The sequence below is a fragment of the Musca domestica genome, unplaced genomic scaffold (assembly GCF_030504385.1).
Source record: "Musca domestica strain aabys unplaced genomic scaffold, Musca_domestica.polishedcontigs.V.1.1 44, whole genome shotgun sequence".
Lineage (NCBI taxonomy): Eukaryota > Metazoa > Arthropoda > Insecta > Diptera > Muscidae > Musca > Musca domestica.
In genome coordinates, this window is record NW_026712334.1 from 5,448,303 (window position 1) to 5,471,876 (window position 23,574).

At 36.3% G+C, this 23,574-nt stretch overlaps 1 protein-coding gene across 1 annotated transcript in view; it reads right to left on the reverse strand.

The window, feature by feature from the left end:
• Positions 1–1,285: 1,285 nt before the first annotated feature.
• The window catches only part of LOC101887962 (apolipoprotein D), a 33,106-nt gene continuing 10,817 nt past the window's right edge, over positions 1,286–23,574 (reverse strand). Inside the window, exons 2-5 of the mRNA XM_005183136.4 lie at positions 10,674–10,811; positions 4,507–4,630; positions 1,674–1,830; positions 1,286–1,529 (exon numbers count right to left, since the gene is read on the reverse strand). Of these exons, the coding sequence (XP_005183193.2) occupies positions 1,367–1,529; positions 1,674–1,830; positions 4,507–4,630; positions 10,674–10,811 (582 nt within the window). The 3' untranslated portion in view covers positions 1,286–1,366. The remainder of the gene's footprint in view (positions 1,530–1,673; positions 1,831–4,506; positions 4,631–10,673; positions 10,812–23,574) is intronic.

Here is a 23,574-nt window from a genome sequence, read left to right on the forward strand (position 1 = left end):
ATTGTTTATAATTTTCAAATAATTTTAAAGTTAATTATAATATTTTGCAACAACAAAAAGTTAATTATAATATTTTCTACTCAAGATGAGTGACATTTGTTTTGTAAAATTAAAAGATAAAGCCGTCTGGCATTGTCGCGTAGTTTAAGTTTAACAATTCTTTATCTTTTTACACATATATGTCTATTGAAATACACCATGAATATAGGTAGATATACAAACACTTGGGAACATTGATATGTCAAAAGTTTAAAAGGCTTTTTCAAAAATAAGTAGGTATTTATGTTTTGTTATACGACGCCAATAGCAGTTTGTTATGACATTAAATTTTTAAAAATTATTACCAATTTGAATAAACTTTCATTCATAATTTTCAATTTATTTATAGGGTTGCCAAATTCAATTAAAGAAAGGAGTTTACCTATAATGTTTCGCAATGAATTGTACCATACACATTAAAAATAACTTTTAAAATTTGCTCTGTTCCAGAACTTCAAGAATCTAATAGTTTTGCAAATTTGTAGGTTTATAAAATTTTACCCTGATTTGTTTTAAGTCTCTAGGAATTTTGATATTGAAAGTGGGCTATATAGGTCACAATGGAGAGAAGGTAGGCTAATTTCACCCTACCTTGCTCAACTTCAAGAAACTAGGAAAAATGCAACTCTGTACCGGATGCAAAAATTGGTTTTGTTTTTTTTTTACCAAAATGTTTATATTGGAGGAATCCACAAACCATAAATGGAATGTTGGAGTTATTCCAAAAATTGAATCTAATATATTAGGCCAATTATCCATTATTTGAAAACCATAACGAAATTAAATCAAAAAACTTTACAAAATAAAGGTTACGAAAAAACTGTTCTTACCAAAGCTTTTCGGCAATGGACGTGAGCTTTCGAGTTAAAAAGAATACGTTTAAATACGAACGATTTGAGCGAAAGCAACTTTTTTACAAGAACATGCTGTTAAAACCAGAAATCATGGCATGAAATGAAAGCGATAGCTTCTGAAGGAGATCGTACTGAAAACTCTTAACTCGTTGACACATAAACTATTGTTTCTCTCTTTTACAAATATTCTGACATTTATGGTTTCATATTCAGTTATTTTGTTATTTTAAAAGTTCTGGAACAAACCAATTGTTATTTAACGCTTATCTGAATTACACGAGCGCCATCTAGTTGTCACATAACCAAACAAACAGAACTGTAAGTTAGTAAAAATGTAACGCAATAAATGTTTTTTATGGCCGTTAACAGTTCAAAACTAAACACAAAGCAAAAACATTGTAATAGTTCAATGAAATTTATTTACAGAATAAAATAAAAATATATTTTTAATCAAAATCGAATTAAAAACTAATTTAATTTTTCAGTATTATTTTAAACATTGTTTTGGCATTTTTACGACCATTCACAATATAGGCCAGCGGGTCATCTTTGGATGATTCCATTAAATTGTCACAGGTTGTCTGATTGATGGCAAACATAAATGACAAATCAATGTCATAGCGTGGTAGTTTTTCTCTGCAATGGGAGATGCTAATAGAGTTAAAATATTAAAAAAATCTACGCGTAGAAGAGTTTGACGGCGAAGAAACAGAGCTCACAATTAGCTCTCTTAAACTCCTTCCTTCCACTTAGAAATCGATACTAAATTTGAAAACTTACTTTAAAAAGTTAATAACATTTTCTCCCAAGGTGGGCTCGCGCGACAACAGCAGGGCGGATAGATAGCGTGGATGTTTTTTCTTTTCCGCACAGTGCATGATTAGACCCCAAGACTTGTAATCTGTATCCAGGACATAAGTATTGTAAATTCCTTCATCTGAAAATGTACATGGGCGATTAATTTAAGAATATTAAATAGGCCGGGAAAACAATTCGACTTTTCGTATTTGTAAAACATTTTTGTTCATACTTTTGGGTGGGATTGAGGAGCTGGAAATTAATTAGAAATATATCTAAATTATCGGGATGTCATAAAATACCCCATGTGTACAATTCAGTGATCTTAGGCGTTAGATAATAAAGGTTATGATCCACATACACAGATATCGATATGTTCTTTACAGGGTGAGATAAAAAAACTGCAACAAAGTCAACGCCATAATTTTTACATTTTTTTTAATTTTATTGAATGAAAGCAAAAATTGTCGAAAATAGCATCAAATTTTGGCACAAATTATGGCCTTCAAACGGCCAATGAAACCGTTACACGCTGCCCGAATGTTGATCCGCGGTATTTTGGTCCATTCCCGGCAAAGCGCTTGCTTGAGGTGATCTACACTTCGGTATTTTTTGGTGCCAACCTTGCTTTCCAAATTACTCCAGACACAATAGTCCATCAATGTGCGCTGGAAATGAAGCGAGGAACCTCATTTTGTAACCATTCTTGGGCGGGGCGTGCTGAGATGGTGCTGATTCCTGTTGGAATGTCCAAGGTCTGCGGCCAAAATGTTTGCGTGCACATGACTTAAATATACTCTCCACAATATTTTCGCGATAATATTTGGCATTTATTCTGATGTCACGGTTGATTAATATGAGCGGAGGGCGAACATCGGCTGTTATGGCGGCCCACACCATCTGGTGGCTAACCGAAGGTGCACATTTTCAGCTGACCTCTTTGGCAAGTAAACACGAGCATTTTGTTTGTTTACAAACTTTTGGACAACGAATGTTTTCTCATCGGAGAAAACCAAATTCGGCAGTTCACCACTTTCGGCCAAGCGAAGCAACTCTTTATCTCTTTTGGGTCTATTTTCTTTCTGCTGCGGTGTAAGTTCTTGCACTTTTTGGAATATCAATGGCTTTACCCCGAGTGATTTGTGTGGGTTTTTGGAAATTCATATTAAAAGGGCACAAAAAGTACTAAAAATTGTATACTTGAACGGATTGAGCTAGAATTCGAAAATTTGGAATGAGAGTTACTGATGCAGTGCCGAATGTACCTATCAAAGGGTTTTTTGGAAATTCGAACTTTAAGGTTATGAAAAGTTCTAAAATTGTACTAAACTTCGAACAATTACTCTATTTGGTAGAATATGAACGGATAAAGCTAAAAAACCTTGAAATTTTGAATGGAAATCAAAATTGGAATGTAAATGTTGATATGTGAAGGTGATTTTGGAAATGTGTACTAAGTGTGTAAACTGTACAAAACGGTACGAAAATTTGAAACAGATTGGTTTAGGATTAATTGATGAAGCTGGAATTTTGAAATTTTGTATTTGGGTCCCTGTTAATGGTAGGTTTGTGATAATGTATGGTCTTGGAAATGTGTACTAGAAGTGGCCGAAAAATACTAACTAGTACTATATTTGATAAAATTTCGGTTGGTATTAGGGTCGAAGTTCTTGTATAACTTGGACATATGGAGGTGGTTTGGGAAATGTGTACCATAATTGTACGAAAAGCAGTGAATTGTATTGGGTAAAGGAATAAAGCTTACATCCTGAAATTTTATATGGAGGTGGTTTTGAAAATGTGTACTGGAGGTGGTTCTAGAAATATGTACTAGAAGTGCACAAAAAGTACTAAATGGTACTATATTTGATAATAAATCGGTATTGAGTTAATAAATAGTGTTTGCAAACTTAAACTTGGTATTAAGGTAGCTGTTCATGTGTAGCCTGGTCAGCACCATCTCAGAAATGGGTGCTATAATTGTACGAAAATCAGCAAGTGGTACTATATTTGGTATAGGTTCAAGGGATACAAATAAAATTATAAAATTTAATATATATATATTACTGAATGTATCTGCGTTTGAGATTTGGAAGTGCGTCCTATATTTCTACGAAAATTATTAAATGGCACTAAATTTGGTATTGGGCGAAATAATAAATCTAAAATTCTAAAATTTTATATAGATGTCACTGTTGGTGTCTGCGCTTAAGATACGGAGATGGTTTTGGAAATGCTCCTAATTTTTTTTGTTCGAAAAGTACTAAGTGGTACTAAATTGGGTATATTGGATGAAGTAATACAGCCAGAATCCTCAAATTCATATTTAGGTCTCTGAATGCGTCTGAGATTAAGAAAGGGAGATTGTTTTGAAAAACCATAATTTTACCGTACGAAGAAAACCAAATAGTACTAAATTTGGTATTGGAATCCCAAAATTAGATATTAATGTCACTGTTGGTGTCTGTGGTTAAGATATGGCGGTGGTTTTGGAAATGTGAACTATAATCGTATTAAATGGTACTAAATGTTAATGATGGGGAAAATTACAGAGCTAAGATCCTGAAATTTGATGTTGAGCTCACTGTTGGCATTTGAGGTTGAGATATGGAGATTGTTTTGAAAATGCGTTTTTAACTGTATGAAAAGTACTAAATGCTACCAATTTTGGTATTGGGCAAAGGGATAGAGCTGAAATAGTGATATTTGATATATATATCGTTGTTAGTGTATGTGGTACTTGGATCGCTGTTGGTGTCTAGTGAAATAGGATATTTACTGATCTTCTTCTATAGTTTCTAAGCATCGTACTCACATATATCCTCAGTGTGTATCCAATGAGCTGGTGTATTGAAATCCGGAATTTCCCATGTAATATTGCCCTGCAACTTTTCACGTAGGGGGTCTTCGGCGTAAATGTAGCTGAAATTCATGGTGATCTGGAAAACAAAACAAAAAAAAAAATGAAACAAAGGAAAATGAAAGTATTTTAATAACAAAACAAAACAAGAAATCAAGCCTCCTGTTGATGTGATTGATGTCACATACACTGGATGGCCAAACCTGTAATTCAGATGAGTTACTTGGTTGCGCATCTTTTGATATACATTTCGTTCCATACCATCTCCTAGCAGCCCAGGGCTTGCAAAATGAAACTTCTCGAAAAAGCAAGAAATGGAATGTCTTGATAGCATAAAAAACACATATTTGTTAATGGAAGAAGACAATGGCAACATTTCCAATGTCCAAGTCAATAAAGATCAATGGAGACAGCAATGATGATGATGATGGTGGTGATGCTCATATTGATGATGTGTTACATTGATAATTTCCTGTGACCACTGACCGACGGTCACATCTTTCACAAGTTTCGAATTACCTTTTGCCCAAGACTTTCTTCGGTGAAGATGGTGAAGAACCTGTAACACTTTCATTGCATTATTATGCCTAAAGGAGGGCAAGGGTATCTTGAATTGAATCAAATATTTGGGAGAAAATTAACAAAACGTACCACGCCACAAAGGAAGAAAAGGAAACCAACAACAGTGGAAGGAAATTGCTTTCAATACTGATATGTTCGTCACCGAATCGGGGTTGAGTTTGTGGGCTATAAATATTGTGATACCCTACTGTTTCCACTCTACACCACAAAGTGGTCAGGGTATTATGTCTTTGTGCATTTGTTTGTATAAGGCAAAATGAAACGAGATATACTCATAGTTCCTTTTGATAATCTGCATAGAATCATATTCTAAGTCGATTCATACATGTCCGTTCGTCTGTATTGTAATTGGAAATTATCGATTAAAATTTAGATATAGTTCCCATATATATCTTCATCCGATTTGCCTTTTATTGTACATCAAACGTGTAATATCAGCTCAAATAGTATGGAACAAATTAAGCCTGGAAATAAGTATGTCAAATTTGATCGAAATCGATTCAGATATAGCTATAGCTCCCCAATATATTGTTCATCCGACATTAGATATAGCATTAGCTCCCATATATATTGTTCATCCGATTTGTTTTAGTTTTTATTTGTTATATGAAGCTCTACTAAATATGCAAAGGTTATCATAAAGTCAGCCCGTCCGACTTTTAAATTTTCTTTACTAGTTTAATGATAAAACAAGTTAAAAAGTATCAGTCGGTATTGCCGACAGATATATACTCTCAGCCTCTGTTCGATTATTTAAATATAACTTGACTAGTGTTAAATTATTCAAACGTTTGACCCTCTATGGAGCAAGTTCCGAAGGAATGGGCCAATATTGTCCATTTCGTATCGGACCCAAAAATATGATATAAATATTCCGACGTTCCTGGTATGAATTATATCGACTCACTCCTTCACTTTATATGAAATATGTAATAATTTTTAGAAAGTGTTAAAATGTGCGTGATTTACAGGATAGAGTCCACCGAAATATTCCACTTTTATACTTCATCTGATACAAATAAAAATATTGAGCGAAATATTGGGCAAAATTACAAGAAAGGATATTTATGTCCAATTGTATGCGAAATCATAAATACCGATAAATTTCATATTCATATCAGGCTTCTTATTGAGAGAAATATTGGAGAATAGCAAGTAGTAAAGTATTGCTAAATTGTTTCGAAAGTTATAACAGATATAATTATTAAAAATTGTGCTTCCAGAAGGGGTTGGCAGATGTTAGCAAAAATATTTGTGTGTGTGAAATTTGAAGAGAGTTGGATATTTATTTCGCTTTATTTGAGTGTTTTGTTTTACAAATTCTTGAACCCTATGTATGGGGGAGAAGAAATGTTTCAATCTATACCAATTTTATAACAGATCCTGTGTTGATAGAAATATTGAGATGTGCCAAGTCTAAATGGAATCGGATGTTAATTTCGCGTTTTATCAGCTTCATGGGTATTCAAAATTTCGACACTTTGTGGGGGAGGTACCAGAAGGAGTGAACCGATACATCCCATGTTAACACCAGATCTTGGGTTTATGAAAATATTGAAATGTGTGAAATTTGAAGACGTTCGGATCCTTACATCACATTATTTAAGAGTTAAAATTATTCAAAATGTTGGCCCTTTGTGGGGGAGGTACTTGATGGAGTGGACCAATACTGTCCATTTTCGCACCCGACCTAGCACTGACACAAATATTAGGATTTGCAAAGTTAGAGCCAAATCGGCTAATTGTTTCCTTTTCCGTGCATATTATATATATATATATATATATATATATATATATATATATATATATATATATATATATATATATATATATATATATATATATATATATATATATATATATATATTTTTTTTTTTTTTTTTTTTTTTTTTTTTTTTTTTTTTTGAAAATTTTTACCTTTTGTGGGGGAGGTACCAAAAGAAGTGGACCGATGTATTGCCCCTTAATACCAGACCTTGTGTTAATAAAAATATTGGGATGTGTGAAATTTGAAGACAATCGGACTCTTACATCACATTTTATAAGAGTTGTAATTATTCAAAATTTTGACCCTTTGTGGGGGAGGTACTTGATGGAGTGGACCGATATCGTCTATTTTCGCACATGACCTAGCATTGATGAAAATATGAGTATTTGCAAAGTTCAAGCAAAATCGGACTATCGTTTCTCTTTTTGTGCAAAAAATATTTTTTTGAAAATTTCGACCTTTTGTGGGGGAGGTACCACAAGGAGTGGGCCGATAAATTCCGTTTTTGCACCAGACCTTGGGCTAATAATATTATTAGGATGTGTGGAATTTGAAGACTATCGGACTCTTAGATCACATTTTATAAGAGCTTTAATTATTCCAAATTTTGACCCTTTGTGGGGGAGGTCCCGGATGCAGTTGACCGATATTCTCCATTTTCGCACATAACCTAGCACTGATGAAAATATGAGGATTCGCAAAGTTCGAGCAGAATCGGATTATCCTTTCCCTTTCTGTGCAATAAATTATTTTTTTTGAAAATTTTGACATTTTGTGTGGGAGGTACCAGAAGGAGTGAGCCGATATTGGTCATCTCCGAACTCGATCTAAGTTTGACAAAAATATTACGATGTACGAAGTTTGAATCAAATCGGATACTCCCTTCGAGAGTTATCGTGCGCACCAGCCAGACAGACGGACGGACGGACATCGCTAGATCGACTCCAAATGTTCTGAAACGGATTTGGTCCAAAGAGACCTAGGGTCTAAAATGATATATACCCTCTGTAGCCATATGGCTCAGGGTATAACTAGTAAAAGAGAAACATTTTAAAATTGCTCTGAGATAATTGTTTTGTTCAGGAATTAAGGAAACGAAAAATTAGTAAATTATTATCTAGGTATTCATCATTCAATTATCACTTATCCCCCAATGTTGCCAGGAAAACAATATTTCCCCCATCTACCGTTTTGTTCATCAACACCCAAAAATCCGACAATATGGTCACATGATTTTCACATACCCCTGAATTGTATGTGATGTACTCACACACACACGCATACACTCTCATACATATACGTATAAGCGCATCACTTCAAAGTCGATTATTACCTGTAATAATGTCTGCAATCGTCGACGACTTTAGAGATTTGCATCGCGCCCATCTTTTTCAAGCTGGCAAAAAAACACAGTCCACAAAGTTCAGAGCATTGAGGTGCAGGGTGCACCGGTGTAAACGCCCAGCCAATCGCCAAAGAAAAATGTGAATAAAGTCTGCGAAAACTTCGTGCCTCTTTCCACGTTAGTCACAAAAACAAAATTCGAACAATGAACCGAACCGTCTGTCAATAACAGTTATTCATGCTTGGAGTATTGAATAACGTGTCGATGATCATTAATCGAAAACATGTGAATAGTTAGTTAGTTGATGCAGTCCAGTTCCAAGTGTTGTCAATGGGATGTAAAATATGTGAAAATTTTGTTATTTTATAGGGAAGACCATTTGGACTACGGAGAGAAGAAGAACAACACTTGGTCTTCTATGGAGAAGAATACCAACACTTGGTCCTCTATTGAGAGTAGAAGACGAACACATGGTCTACTATGGAGAAGAATACAAACACTTGGTCTCCTATGGAGAAGACCTCTATTGAGAGTAGAAGACGAACACGTGGTCTCCTATGGAGAAGAATACAAACACTTGGTCTTCTATGGAGAAGAATACCAACACTTGGTCCTCTATTGAGAGTAGAAGACGAACACGTGGTCTCCTATGGAGAAGACCTCTATTGAGAGTAGAAGACGAACACGTGGTCTCCTATGGGGAAGAATACAAACACTTGGTCTCCTATGGAGAAGAATACCAACACTTGGTCCTCTATTGAGAGTAGAAGACGAACACATGGTCTCCTATGGAGAAGACCTCTATTGAGAGTAGAAGACGAACACGTGGTCTCCTATGGGGAAGAATACAAACACTTGGTCTCCTATGGAGAAGAATACCAACACTTGGTCCTCTATTGAGAGTAGAAGACGAACACATGGTCTCCTATGGAGAAGACCTCTATTGAGAGTAGAAGACGAACACGTGGTCTTCTATGGAGAAGAATACAAACACTTGGTCTTCTATGGAGAAGAATACCAACACTTGGTCCTCTATTGAGAGTAGAAGACGAACACATGGTCTCCTATGGAGAGGAAGACCAACACTTGGTCCTCTATTGAGAGTAGAAGACGAACACGTGGTCTCCTATGGAGAAGAATACAAACACTTGGTCTCCTATGGAGAAGAAGACCAAAACTTGTTTTTTTATGGAGAAGAAGATCAACACTTAGTCTTCTATGGAGAGGAAGACCAACACTTGGTCTTCTTGGGGAAGACAGAAAAACGCTACATGGACAACACCGTAGCAAGTTTAACCTTTACAGTTTATTTTGCCGATTTCTGTGCTTAATCCAATGCCCTCCACTTGAAATTATAAATAGAATATTAAAGTCGGGGGACACAGAGGAGGAGCGAGATCACTTGGTCTTCTATGAGGAAAATCACTTCGTCTTCTACGGGGAAAAAGGACATTTGGTCTTCTATAAGGAAGATCACTTAGTCTTCTGCGTGAAAGACCACTTAATCTTTCTCGCTTGTCTTGGGGATAACAGAAAAACGCTACATGGACAACACGGTAGCCAGTTTAACCTTTACAGTTTATTTTGCCGATTCCCTTTGAAATTATAAATAGAATATTAAACTCGGGGAGACGGAGGAGGAGCATGTATGTTATTCATTGACTCCATTCAAATGGTAAATTTGGGATGCTCCTTCTGTCTTATTGCTGTAGCTACATTCAATGTACGTTTTTGGCGCCCAACGAAACTCATACACACACAGATTAATCAACAGTTTTCGCTTTTCACTGTAATGTTAATTTGATGCACTCTCCCATAGCCCGTTTGTAAAAGGTACCAACAATGTTTTGCAAAAAAGATAACCCTTGTCTTTCCAGGAAAATAATTTAATATTGCCGTTGGCTAGCAAATAGTAGCCGTTGATGGTTTCTCAAGCTATCCATCGTCGTTTTGGCAACAGGAGGAAGTCATAGTCTCTGCAAATGTTTCAGCTTAGAGTACCGGGAGTAAAGTGCTATTTTCTGGTAGTTGTCTCGACTTCTTCCTCCACACATCTTCTTTCGTTTAGCTTTTTGTTTTTGGTATTTGTCAAGTGAAAGTTGTTGTCTGGATGTGTCTGAGAAGCAAAGTGACGGCGTTGACTGCAATTGTGAAAAATTTCACTTATGCGCGTGCGCAATGGCATTAACGGCAGCGCATCCTTGGTGGCGGTGGCGGCGCAAACCAGTTCCTTTTTGTTCTTAAATGTATTTTTTACTTTCGGTTTTTTACTTTTGACTTTTATGCATCCATTCACATTCATTTAGAAACTCATAAGAAATGCAAGGAATTTGGGTGGCGGAAAGAAAGGGTATCCTTTGCCGGTAGTAAAAATTATAAATGGCCGTTATTGTGGTTGCCGTTGTTGTTATAAATGAGTCTACTTACATGTTGATCGTCACTGGTAAATGTGAAATGGCTACGCATGCAGGCATATTCCGGCAATTCTTCTGTAGACGCATAATACTGCACCACATACCAATTACCCATCATGGGTTCCAGATCGAAATTACGTTGAGCTCGCACCTGAAATTAATGAAACAAAAAAATATCTTAAGGCAATGAAAATGCAATTAAATATAAATCGGTGAAGTGGACCGATTAAATGGTCTCGAAACAAATGAGAGAAAGGGATTTTTGTTGAGTAGAGACCATGCATTGTAACTAGAAAACATCCAGAGTATGATTATTTTGGAAATAATTAGTTTCATGGATATCGAAGTGATACTGGGATAAGTGTGGTATATTCAGTTCGTCATTCCGTTTGTAACTCATCGAAATAATAATTTTAGACATAACAAATTTTATATATATTCTTGATTAGCGTAAAATTCTAAGACGATTTAGCCCTGTCCGCCGTCTATATAGGTCTACGATATCGTATATCCCCTATATAACTGTACCTTCCTATATTCGGTATTTCGATAATTTTTGCAACATTTTTTAATGGAATTTCTAAAAATCCATACTAGAAGTTCTTTTTAAGCAGCAGCTGAAAGAGAAATGTCTATATAAGTCTACGATATCGTATAGCCCACATACAACGGTACTCCTCGGTATTCGTTATTTTGACGGTTTGAGGGACATTATTTACCGGAGTTGTTTCAATTTTCGTATTTGGAGCTCGTAATGGAAACTACAGCCTATGACAGATTTTTTTTTTATGTAGGTCCAGGTCTTCGTATTGGCCCCATATATCAGTACCTCCCTATATTCGGTATTTTGATTATTTTAGGTTCAATAATCAGAATTTGAAATTTCGTATTTGAAGTTCCTAATAGCTGCTACAGCCTGTGGCAGAAAATTATTTATGCAGGTCCATAGCCCCGATATAACGATACCTTCCTACCTTTATTTTAGTTACATTATTCACCCTTTTTTTTATGTTTGGTATTGGAATATTGTAATTGCATTTGAAAAAAAAAATTGCCTATGTAGGTCAACGTCTTCGTAAAGACCCAAATATATTCGGCTATATTCGGTATTTTAAAGATTTGAGCAGAATTGTTTATAGGTTTTATTTTTTTGAAAATTCCCAAATTCGTTCCAAATGGTGTAGGGTATTCAAAGTTCGGCCCGACCGAAGTTACTGGTTTTTTACTTGTTTTGTGGTACAGGTTATAATGACTTTGTGCATTTGTGATGATGATTTTCAAAGAATCAAATTTTGGTCGATCCGATCCGTCTTTCTTTCTTGCCATGTATTTTTTTTAGTCAAATTACAGATCGCATTTATTGTCCGATTGAGATGAAATTTTCCAAAATAATTTTTTTTGAGGAGGACCACTTGGTCTTCATTTGGACCATATCTGCCATATTGTTTCAAATAGAATGCATTTCGGCACATCCGACTAAATTCAACCTAGAATTAAGTACTTGAAATTTGTTCCAGATCTAGCTATAGCTCCCATATATTCGATTTGGTGTTTATGTCCTCCACATTCGTAATATGCCCTCCACAACAATGATAATTGGTACAGGGTTGCCCATATTCGACGGACCCATCTGGCAAGGCCATAACTTTTGACAGAGATGTCACATCGCTTATTGACATACCGCGTTTGAAGCGTCAGTCCAAGCAGATTTTACCATGAACCAATACACGCCACGCGAGCGCTCTGAAATAGTTGAAATTTACAAGAAGTCAATTGTGAAAACTGTAATGCCAGTATCGCCGTATTTCTTTAAAACAATTTGAAAGTTTATCTAAATCGTTAAAGTTTAACGCAATAATGCTCTAGTCTATAGTACTGTACACACAAACTCATTTCACTAGTCGATAACATGACAATTTCATACCTTGATTCAATATATACGTGCTTATCAGCTGATCTCAGCTTGTAGCGGAGGTTTAGTGATTGTCGTGATACATTCTAACATTCTCTTCTTTAAACACCATCATCGAGTTCACATCAAATTTTTTATCCAAGCAACAACTTTGTGTCTAATACAAAAAAAATAAAGAAAGAATATTGGGACAGTTTATTTCAAAACTACACAACTTTAAATTCAAACAGGTAATTATAAAAGATAATGGACTACGAGTGAAACCCCCCTAGAAAGGATCATTATGGTGACATCATCTGTTTTTTTTTTCTTCTTCAGAATTCATAAATTTTACGCCCACGTGTTACCTACAATTTTAATTCCGGAGAAATCACTTATCATACCACCATTTTTTTTGGAAACCAGGACTCGTATTGAGGTTACGAAAGCTGGTTCCTAACGATTCTTCGCATTTAATTGAGTACACGTGGCCGTTTCAAGCAACCCCTGACTCAGGAACTTGTCTACCAATCCATAACCTCACCGAATTCTTCTGGAAAGAAAAATTTTTACAACTTAAAACATTAAGTTCAACCCATTCCTCATATATTTGACGGAAAACTTACAAGAAATTGCACAGTTTATACCGCTAAAGTTTCCAACTAAAGTCTCGGTTTGCAAAGTGAAACTTAATTTCGGCCTAGCTAGTCGGGTATATCGAACAGTTTACTATAACCGCCAGGAATTTATTGATGTACCCCTAAGCCATCGACCGGAGACACAACCATCATTTGAGATATTCTTCAAGTTAACTAGAAGCCTATAAATAGTAGATAACATCGTCGTTGCTCCCGAATTTGTAATCCGTACCTTCAGCACCGACCTGAAACCCAACATGGGTTATCGAATCCAGCTTCAACATAAATTAGATAGATCTAGTATTACCCCATCATCATAATTAAGTTAGCAATAAGATCATCAGCAAAGCAAAAATAATACGTCAACGCAACAATTTAATAGCGCCAGCCGAGGACGAGGCCTCATCCAGCAGCGGCAGCAAACAAAACACAAGCGGTGAGTTTGAAAAAAATATATATATGTAATTCATATTGTACCACTAGTATTGATTTTGCTTTGCAATGTTTGATGGAATTTGTAAGTGCGATGATTTGTGTTTCCTTTTTGCATAGCAACAAGCAACAGCAAATAGATATTGATTGTTTTGTTTTGGTTCCGAGTTTTTTATGGTTCCTTTCGTACTTCCCTATTGATGCTTGCTTGCGGAACAGCTTATCTGAACACTACAATTATTCGATCAAGCATTACCGTCCATCGAATCATTTATTTTCAAATTGAATTTAATTAAATTTTATAATCATGCATATTGATATGAGTAAAGAGTATATCGTAGGCATTTTTTTCTTGTACATTTTTTTTTGTTAAATTAAGGAGATTGAATTCATACTATTTTATAAAATACTTTATTATAGAATAAACATTTATATCATCATGAATCTGTAAGTTTTCATTTAGGGTTTCTATCAGGTGTGAACACTTAATAGACTTTATTAGAAAAGTTAGGGACTTTAAACTAAATTTTACATGGGTGCAAAGACTAAAGTCATAGGTAGGGTGGGTTTCGAGCACCATCTCCTGAAGATCTAAAGGAGGGAAGTAAGTGTATCGATTAGTAACTTGTTTTGTTTTTCTGAAATATTGACTTACTGGGGAGTTTCAAGTGTCATCAGAAATTTTGTAGGTCAAATTCTATCATTTTGGTTTTATATCTTTAGTTGTTTTACAGTTTTTTTTCTTAAGGGAGTCTAACAAATATTTTTATGTGTGACCATTGATATTTTATTTGGAGTGTGAGGAAACAAGGATCCCCCCGTGCCGACTGACCGCTAGCTTATTCAATGACTCCCGTTCGTTCCTTCACTTTAAATAGTATTTTGACGACAAATGCTGCAAGTTTAATAAATGGTTCATTACATAATTTGGCGCCCAACGTGGGGCCAGGAAAATTGTATTTGTTTACAGAACAAATCGCTTTCTTGCCCTAGTACATCCATCCAAATTTAGATCGTAGTTTTCATGACAGCTTGAGTTGAGATTTATGTACGGTAGGAATCGGCTTGTAAGATAAAATTCAGTTCTTATGGATTTTGATTGACTGATGGTTTTGGTCATATCAACTAAAAGAGCAACTAATTTCGTTCTGCTTGCAGATTCTTAGTTGGTCATGAATATTTATACTTTAAGTTATGTCGCTTTAGTATTCATAAAGAAATTGTTAGGGTACTGAGTTATCAGCGCCTGGTTTGCTGTTGGATTTACAACATATCTGCTAGTTGCAAATTGTTGTCCCGACAAATCAGAGTAAAAGTAGGTACTTTGTTGGTTTGTTCCTCATGATTTCTTTTCGAATATTAGGCAATAGAATGGTTTTTGCTAACTTGTTATCAATCGTTACATTTCACTTCATGTAAGTTTTTGTTGTTTCACACCATAGTATAGAAACCCATAAAATATTTCATAGCTAATCAAGTTTAACAATTCCTTTGATATATTTAACTGTTTTTCATTGCAAATTTAATACTTTCGAAAAATTGTTTTCAAATGGAGAGAACTCCTCCAGAATCTCAAGTGTTGACCGCGTCTGGTGGTGTTGACGCATCTGTAACCGAGAATTATTGTACTGTTTGTGGAGATAAGATCTTAGAGGAGCAGGATATTGTGACCCTGTCGGAATGCAATCATGTGTTTCACAGAATCTGTCTTGAAAACCACTTGTCTAATTCTCCAGAATGTCCGTCTTGCAAAAGACATTGTTCTCTTGCAGAAATAAGAAAAGACAAAGTTAAACATGCTAATAGTAACCGAGGCAAACCGCGAGGAGCTATGGCAAAAGCCTATAATACTCGCAGCCAAGTACGTAGTCTTTTCCCAGAAAAATTTCAGTACAATTCTACTGACATAGAAAATGTTAGGGAAGAGGGTGGAGAAATTAGTCAACTCCACACTCCAAGGAATTCTCCTTTTAGAAATCAAAATTCTGATACACAAAAGCGGCCTTACAAGGCACCTCAAACAACTGTTGATTATGATCATATAAGTCGCATAGTAGAAAACACCGTATCGAAAATGTTACAAAATTTAAATGTAACGTCCTCATCAGCAGAACCAAGTGACAACGCTCCTCAAAATTACGTCACAAATCGAGACTCTGTTTTAAATACCCAACCCAAAAATACTGTTCCACAAAATAATAGTCGAAATGTTCATTTAGTTCAAGTTACACAAGCAGACCTTAACAATAATCAGAACCGCGCTACTCATTATTTAATGAATGATCAAGCAACTAATGATAATAGACCTATGTCTGCATCAGGAAATCTTTCCATGCGACCGGATAAATTGACAACCATTATAAGAGACTGGAATATACGATTTGATGGTTCCCACAGTGGCATGAGTGTAGAGGAATTTCTCTATAGAGTCAAAACTTTGACTAAAGAAAATTTAAACAATGATTTTTCGCAGTTATGTAGAAATTTACCACTGCTTCTAACAGGCAAAGCACAGGATTGGTACTGGAGGTACCATCGCCAGGTTCCTCAGGTTGAGTGGGATTCCTTCTGTTCCGCTTTGAAGTATCAATATAAAGTTTTTAAATCTTCATTTGATATAAAAGAAGAAATCCGAAGTAGAAAAATGAAGCTTAATGAAACCTTCGAGTCCTTTTACGACTCTATCGCTTCGATGCTTGACAGGCTTGATAAGCCTATGGAAGAGGAAGAGCTAATTGAAATTTTGACACGCAATTTGAGACCCGATATAAGGCACGAGCTTTTATATGTGCCGATATTCTCAATTGCGCATTTACGAAAACTCGTGCAAATGAGGGAAGCTCTATTGGCTGAAGACCAGTTTCGCAAAGCATTCCCAGCAAAAATAATACCAAGCCAAGGTCATAGGAAGATTGCCGATATAGAGTTTAATGAGGGTAATCATTGTGAAGTGGAAGATACAAATCAGGTTATTGATGCCGTACAGCATCCATCGCGTTTAGTGAAATGCTGGAACTGCGAGGAACAAGGCCATTATTGGGAGGACTGTGAGTCTGAACGTAAAATTTTCTGTTACGGATGTGGCGAGAAAAATACGTATAAACCACAGTGCTCCAAATGTGCCACTAGGAAATTATGGAAACCAAAAAACTAACCTTTCCGAATCCAAAACCATATGAAATAACACCTACACCCCTATTGGATACCAAGTCCAATACAAATAGTGTCTTGGATTCGACCCCCAAGGTGTCCATTCTTAAACGACCATGTCCCAAAACCGATAATATATCGCCCAATAATAGTTTAATATTCCCATTACTCCCATATCATAAACGGTGGGAGCAATATACCAAAAGAAGAAATGAAATATTTGAATCATCCGGTTTATATATGCCTTCAAGTAGCAAACCAAAGAGATCTACTTTGCGGTTACGGAGGTATTTCAAGGAAAGAAAATTCACTTCTAAGTTTTATTTATCCACAATTATAAATAACTCGACAGATCGGAGATATTACGCTTCTGTAAAATTTTTAACTTTCGTTGAACTAGGCTTGTTGGACACAGGTGCCAATGTGTCATGCCTTGGGTCTGATTTAGCAAGTCTAGATTTCAGCACATACAAGGAATTCTGCCCATTAAAGTCGTTCGTAAGAACAGCCGACGGGGTAATTCAAAAGGTCAAAGGCTATTTAAATGTAGACGTACACTTCAAAAATAATGTGGAGAAAATCCAAATTCTGATAGTCCCCTCCATTAGTCAAAGACTTATTTTAGGCCTTGACTTCTGGAGAAAATTTAACTTAGCACCAGATCTGTTCGAAAATGTCATTGTGTCTTCGAAACAAGAAGATGTAAATACATGCCTATCGGAAATATCAGAGATACCCCCTTCCGATAGTATCCATAAAGAGTACCCTCTTTCTCCTTCTCAACGTCAGCAATTGGAGACAGTTATCCAACTATTCCCAAACTCTGATAAACAGGGACTCGGTCGAACAAAATTAATCCAGCACAAGATTGAAGTTGAGGGGGCAGATCCTGTCAAGCAGAGATATTACCCAGTGTCCCCAGCGGTAGAAAAGTTAATGTACCAGGAGGTGGACAGGATGTTATCTCTGGGTGTAATTGAACCCTCTTCTTCATCTTGGAGCTCGCCAATGAGGTTGGTGATAAAACCAAATAAAGTGCGTTTATGTCTGGACGCAAGGCGGTTAAACCAGGTTACCAAAAAAGACGCTTACCCCCTACCCAGTATAGAGGGCATTTTTTCCAGACTCCCAAAAGCTCATCTTATAACAAAACTTGATCTAAAGGACGCATACTGGCAGATTGGTCTTACCGAGGAATCAAAAGCTTTAACTGCTTTTACCGTTCCTGGTAGACCTCTCTACCAGTTTCTTGTAATGCCTTTCGGGCTTTGCAACGCTCCTGCCACCATGTGCCGACTTGTTGACGAACTCATACCCCCTGACCTACGGCACTGTATTTTTGGATATCTGGATGACTTAATTGTAGTATCCGAAGATTTCAACGCCCATATTACGGTATTAGTTAGATTAGCCGATCAACTCCGAAAAGCCAACCTAACACTAAACATTGCGAAATCGCATTTTTGTGTAACTGAGGCTAATTACCTTGGTTATATAATTGGGGATGGAGGTATCAAAACCGACCCACAGAAAATTGATGCAATTTTGAAGTGGCCTCCCCCTAAGAACATAAAGCAGGTAAGAGGCTTTTTGGGTTTGGCGGGGTGGTACCGCAGGTTTGTGGCAAATTTTTCTACCCTCGTGTACCCCATAACTGAGACCTTATCGACGAAACGAAAGTTTGTCTGGACAAGGGAAGCCCAAGCAGCGTTTGACCAGCTCAAACAAATCCTCACTAGTGCACCGATTCTCTCTAATCCTGACTTCACAAAGACATTTTTCGTGCACTGTGACGCCAGCGATTTTGGTATTGGCGCAGTGTTAATGCAGCTGGATGAAGAGAACAATGAAAAACCCATAGCCTTTATGTCGCGCAAGCTTACATCGGCGCAACGGAACTACAGCGTGACCGAACGTGAATGTTTGGCCGCTGTAGAGGCCATCAAAAAGTTTCGTTGTTACCTCGAACTCCAGGAGTTCGAGATAATTACGGACCACTCTTCGTTGCTCTGGTTGATGAACCAGTCGGATTTGACCGGGCGCCTAGCGCGGTGGGTTTTTAAATTACAGGGGTTTAAGTTCACAATCCGACATAGAAAAGGAAAAGACCATGTGGTGCCGGATGCACTATCTAGAGTGCCTGGAGACGAAGTTTCCTCCATCGAAATAACAGAGCCTGAAATAGATTTGGAATCTCCCCATTTTGATAGTGCAGATTATAGCAACTTACGGGTAAAAGTTGAAGATAACAGGAACAAATACCCGGATGTGAAAGTCATCGATAAATACATTTATATACGTACCGGCCACTACAGGGGAGATGAGGATCAAGAAAGTGAATGTTGGAAGCTTTGGGTTCCAAAGGACTTAAGGAACGACGTAGTTCACAGGGCTCACAATTCACCTGTTTCCGCGCACTGTGGCGTAGTTAAAACGCTGGATTTAATCCGCCGACACTTTTTCTGGCCTGGACTTGTACAAGATGTACGAGAGTACATACAGTCTTGCGACACCTGTAAGTCCACAAAAGCTCCAAATTTCATTTTACGGCCTGAAATGGGATCTCCAGTTGAAACTTCGAGACCGTTCCAACGAATCTACGTGGATATATTAGGTCCATATCCGCGCAGTAAGCAAGGACATATCGGTATTTTAATCGTGTTGGATCACCTAACGAAGTTCCACTGGCTGTTCCCACTAAAAAAATTTACCTCCCTCTGCATTATTGACCTTCTACTAAAACATGTTTTCCACATATATGGCGTCCCGGAAACGCTTCTAAGTGACAATGGTTCCCAATTTAAGGCAAATGATTTCAACGCTTTTTTAACTTCACTAGGCATAACCCATGTATACACAGCGTTATACTCTCCGCAATCTAACGCTTCGGAGCGTGTAAACCGTTCCATAATTGCGGGGATTAGAAGTTTTCTGAAAAAAGATCACACGTTATGGGATCAGAATCTGAGTTTTATTAGTTGCTCGTTAAGAAATACTGTTCATCAAGCTATCCAATGCTCCCCATACAAAGCGCTTTTCGGTCTCGATATGGTTACTCATGGAAGCTCTTATAAACTTTTGCGAAGTTTAAATAGCCTCAACGAGCCATGCGTAAAACTCCGTCATGAAGATGAACTACAAGTATTGCGAACAAAATTGAAAGATCACATATCCCAAGCTTATGAGGCAAATGCTAAGCAATATAACTTGAGAACCCGCCCAATCTCCTATAATGTTGGCGATATAGTTTTTCGAAGGAACTTTGCCCTGAGCTCTCAAGAGAAAAAATTTAGTTCAAAACTAGCTCCTTTATTCATAAAGGCAAAAATCAAAGAAAAAATTGGCAATCATTACTATATATTGCAGGACATAGATAACAATACCACCGGGACTTATCACGCTAAGGACATACGTCCCTAAACATAGTTCTCCCCCTAATACTACAACAACGTAGTAGTATTATGTGGTTTGTAATGCCAGTATCGCCGTATTTCTTTAAAACAATTTGAAAGTTTATCTAAATCGTTAAAGTTTAACGCAATAATGCTCTAGTCTATAGTACTGTACACACAAACTCATTTCACTAGTCGATAACATGACAATTTCATACCTTGATTCAATATATACGTGCTTATCAGCTGATCTCAGCTTGTAGCGGAGGTTTAGTGATTGTCGTGATACATTCTAACATTCTCTTCTTTAAACACCATCATCGAGTTCACATCAAATTTTTTATCCAAGCAACAACTTTGTGTCTAATACAAAAAAAATAAAGAAAGAATATTGGGACAGTTTATTTCAAAACTACACAACTTTAAATTCAAACAGGTAATTATAAAAGATAATGGACTACGAGTGAAACCCCCCTAGAAAGGATCATTATGGTGACATCATCTGTTTTTTTTTTCTTCTTCAGAATTCATAAATTTTACGCCCACGTGTTACCTACAATTTTAATTCCGGAGAAATCACTTATCATACCACCATTTTTTTTGGAAACCAGGACTCGTATTGAGGTTACGAAAGCTGGTTCCTAACGATTCTTCGCATTTAATTGAGTACACGTGGCCGTTTCAAGCAACCCCTGACTCAGGAACTTGTCTACCAATCCATAACCTCACCGAATTCTTCTGGAAAGAAAAATTTTTACAACTTAAAACATTAAGTTCAACCCATTCCTCATATATTTGACGGAAAACTTACAAGAAATTGCACAGTTTATACCGCTAAAGTTTCCAACTAAAGTCTCGGTTTGCAAAGTGAAACTTAATTTCGGCCTAGCTAGTCGGGTATATCGAACAGTTTACTATAACCGCCAGGAATTTATTGATGTACCCCTAAGCCATCGACCGGAGACACAACCATCATTTGAGATATTCTTCAAGTTAACTAGAAGCCTATAAATAGTAGATAACATCGTCGTTGCTCCCGAATTTGTAATCCGTACCTTCAGCACCGACCTGAAACCCAACATGGGTTATCGAATCCAGCTTCAACATAAATTAGATAGATCTAGTATTACCCCATCATCATAATTAAGTTAGCAATAAGATCATCAGCAAAGCAAAAATAATACGTCAACGCAACAATTTAATAGCGCCAGCCGAGGACGAGGCCTCATCCAGCAGCGGCAGCAAACAAAACACAAGCGGTGAGTTTGAAAAAAATATATATATGTAATTCATATTGTACCACTAGTATTGATTTTGCTTTGCAATGTTTGATGGAATTTGTAAGTGCGATGATTTGTGTTTCCTTTTTGCATAGCAACAAGCAACAGCAAATAGATATTGATTGTTTTGTTTTGGTTCCGAGTTTTTTATGGTTCCTTTCGTACTTCCCTATTGATGCTTGCTTGCGGAACAGCTTATCTGAACACTACAATTATTCGATCAAGCATTACCGTCCATCGAATCATTTATTTTCAAATTGAATTTAATTAAATTTTATAATCATGCATATTGATATGAGTAAAGAGTATATCGTAGGCATTTTTTTCTTGTACATTTTTTTTTGTTAAATTAAGGAGATTGAATTCATACTATTTTATAAAATACTTTATTATAGAATAAACATTTATATCATCATGAATCTGTAAGTTTTCATTTAGGGTTTCTATCAGGTGTGAACACTTAATAGACTTTATTAGAAAAGTTAGGGACTTTAAACTAAATTTTACATGGGTGCAAAGACTAAAGTCATAGGTAGGGTGGGTTTCGAGCACCATCTCCTGAAGATCTAAAGGAGGGAAGTAAGTGTATCGATTAGTAACTTGTTTTGTTTTTCTGAAATATTGACTTACTGGGGAGTTTCAAGTGTCATCAGAAATTTTGTAGGTCAAATTCTATCATTTTGGTTTTATATCTTTAGTTGTTTTACAGTTTTTTTTCTTAAGGGAGTCTAACAAATATTTTTATGTGTGACCATTGATATTTTATTTGGAGTGTGAGGAAACAAGGATCCCCCCGTGCCGACTGACCGCTAGCTTATTCAATGACTCCCGTTCGTTCCTTCACTTTAAATAGTATTTTGACGACAAATGCTGCAAGTTTAATAAATGGTTCATTACATAATTTGATTTTCCTGGCCCCACGTTGGGCGCCAAATTATGTAATGAACCATTTATTAAACTTGCAGCATTTGTCGTCAAAATACTATTTAAAGTGAAGGAACGAACGGGAGTCATTGAATAAGCTAGCGGTCAGTCGGCACGGGGGGATCCTTGTTTCCTCACACTCCAAATAAAATATCAATGGTCACACATAAAAATATTTGTTAGACTCCCTTAAGAAAAAAAACTGTAAAACAACTAAAGATATAAAACCAAAATGATAGAATTTGACCTACAAAATTTCTGATGACACTTGAAACTCCCCAGTAAGTCAATATTTCAGAAAAACAAAACAAGTTACTAATCGATACACTTACTTCCCTCCTTTAGATCTTCAGGAGATGGTGCTCGAAACCCACCCTACCTATGACTTTAGTCTTTGCACCCATGTAAAATTTAGTTTAAAGTCCCTAACTTTTCTAATAAAGTCTATTAAGTGTTCACACCTGATAGAAACCCTAAATGAAAACTTACAGATTCATGATGATATAAATGTTTATTCTATAATAAAGTATTTTATAAAATAGTATGAATTCAATCTCCTTAATTTAACAAAAAAAAATGTACAAGAAAAAAATGCCTACGATATACTCTTTACTCATATCAATATGCATGATTATAAAATTTAATTAAATTCAATTTGAAAATAAATGATTCGATGGACGGTAATGCTTGATCGAATAATTGTAGTGTTCAGATAAGCTGTTCCGCAAGCAAGCATCAATAGGGAAGTACGAAAGGAACCATAAAAAACTCGGAACCAAAACAAAACAATCAATATCTATTTGCTGTTGCTTGTTGCTATGCAAAAAGGAAACACAAATCATCGCACTTACAAATTCCATCAAACATTGCAAAGCAAAATCAATACTAGTGGTACAATATGAATTACATATATATATTTTTTTCAAACTCACCGCTTGTGTTTTGTTTGCTGCCGCTGCTGGATGAGGCCTCGTCCTCGGCTGGCGCTATTAAATTGTTGCGTTGACGTATTATTTTTGCTTTGCTGATGATCTTATTGCTAACTTAATTATGATGATGGGGTAATACTAGATCTATCTAATTTATGTTGAAGCTGGATTCGATAACCCATGTTGGGTTTCAGGTCGGTGCTGAAGGTACGGATTACAAATTCGGGAGCAACGACGATGTTATCTACTATTTATAGGCTTCTAGTTAACTTGAAGAA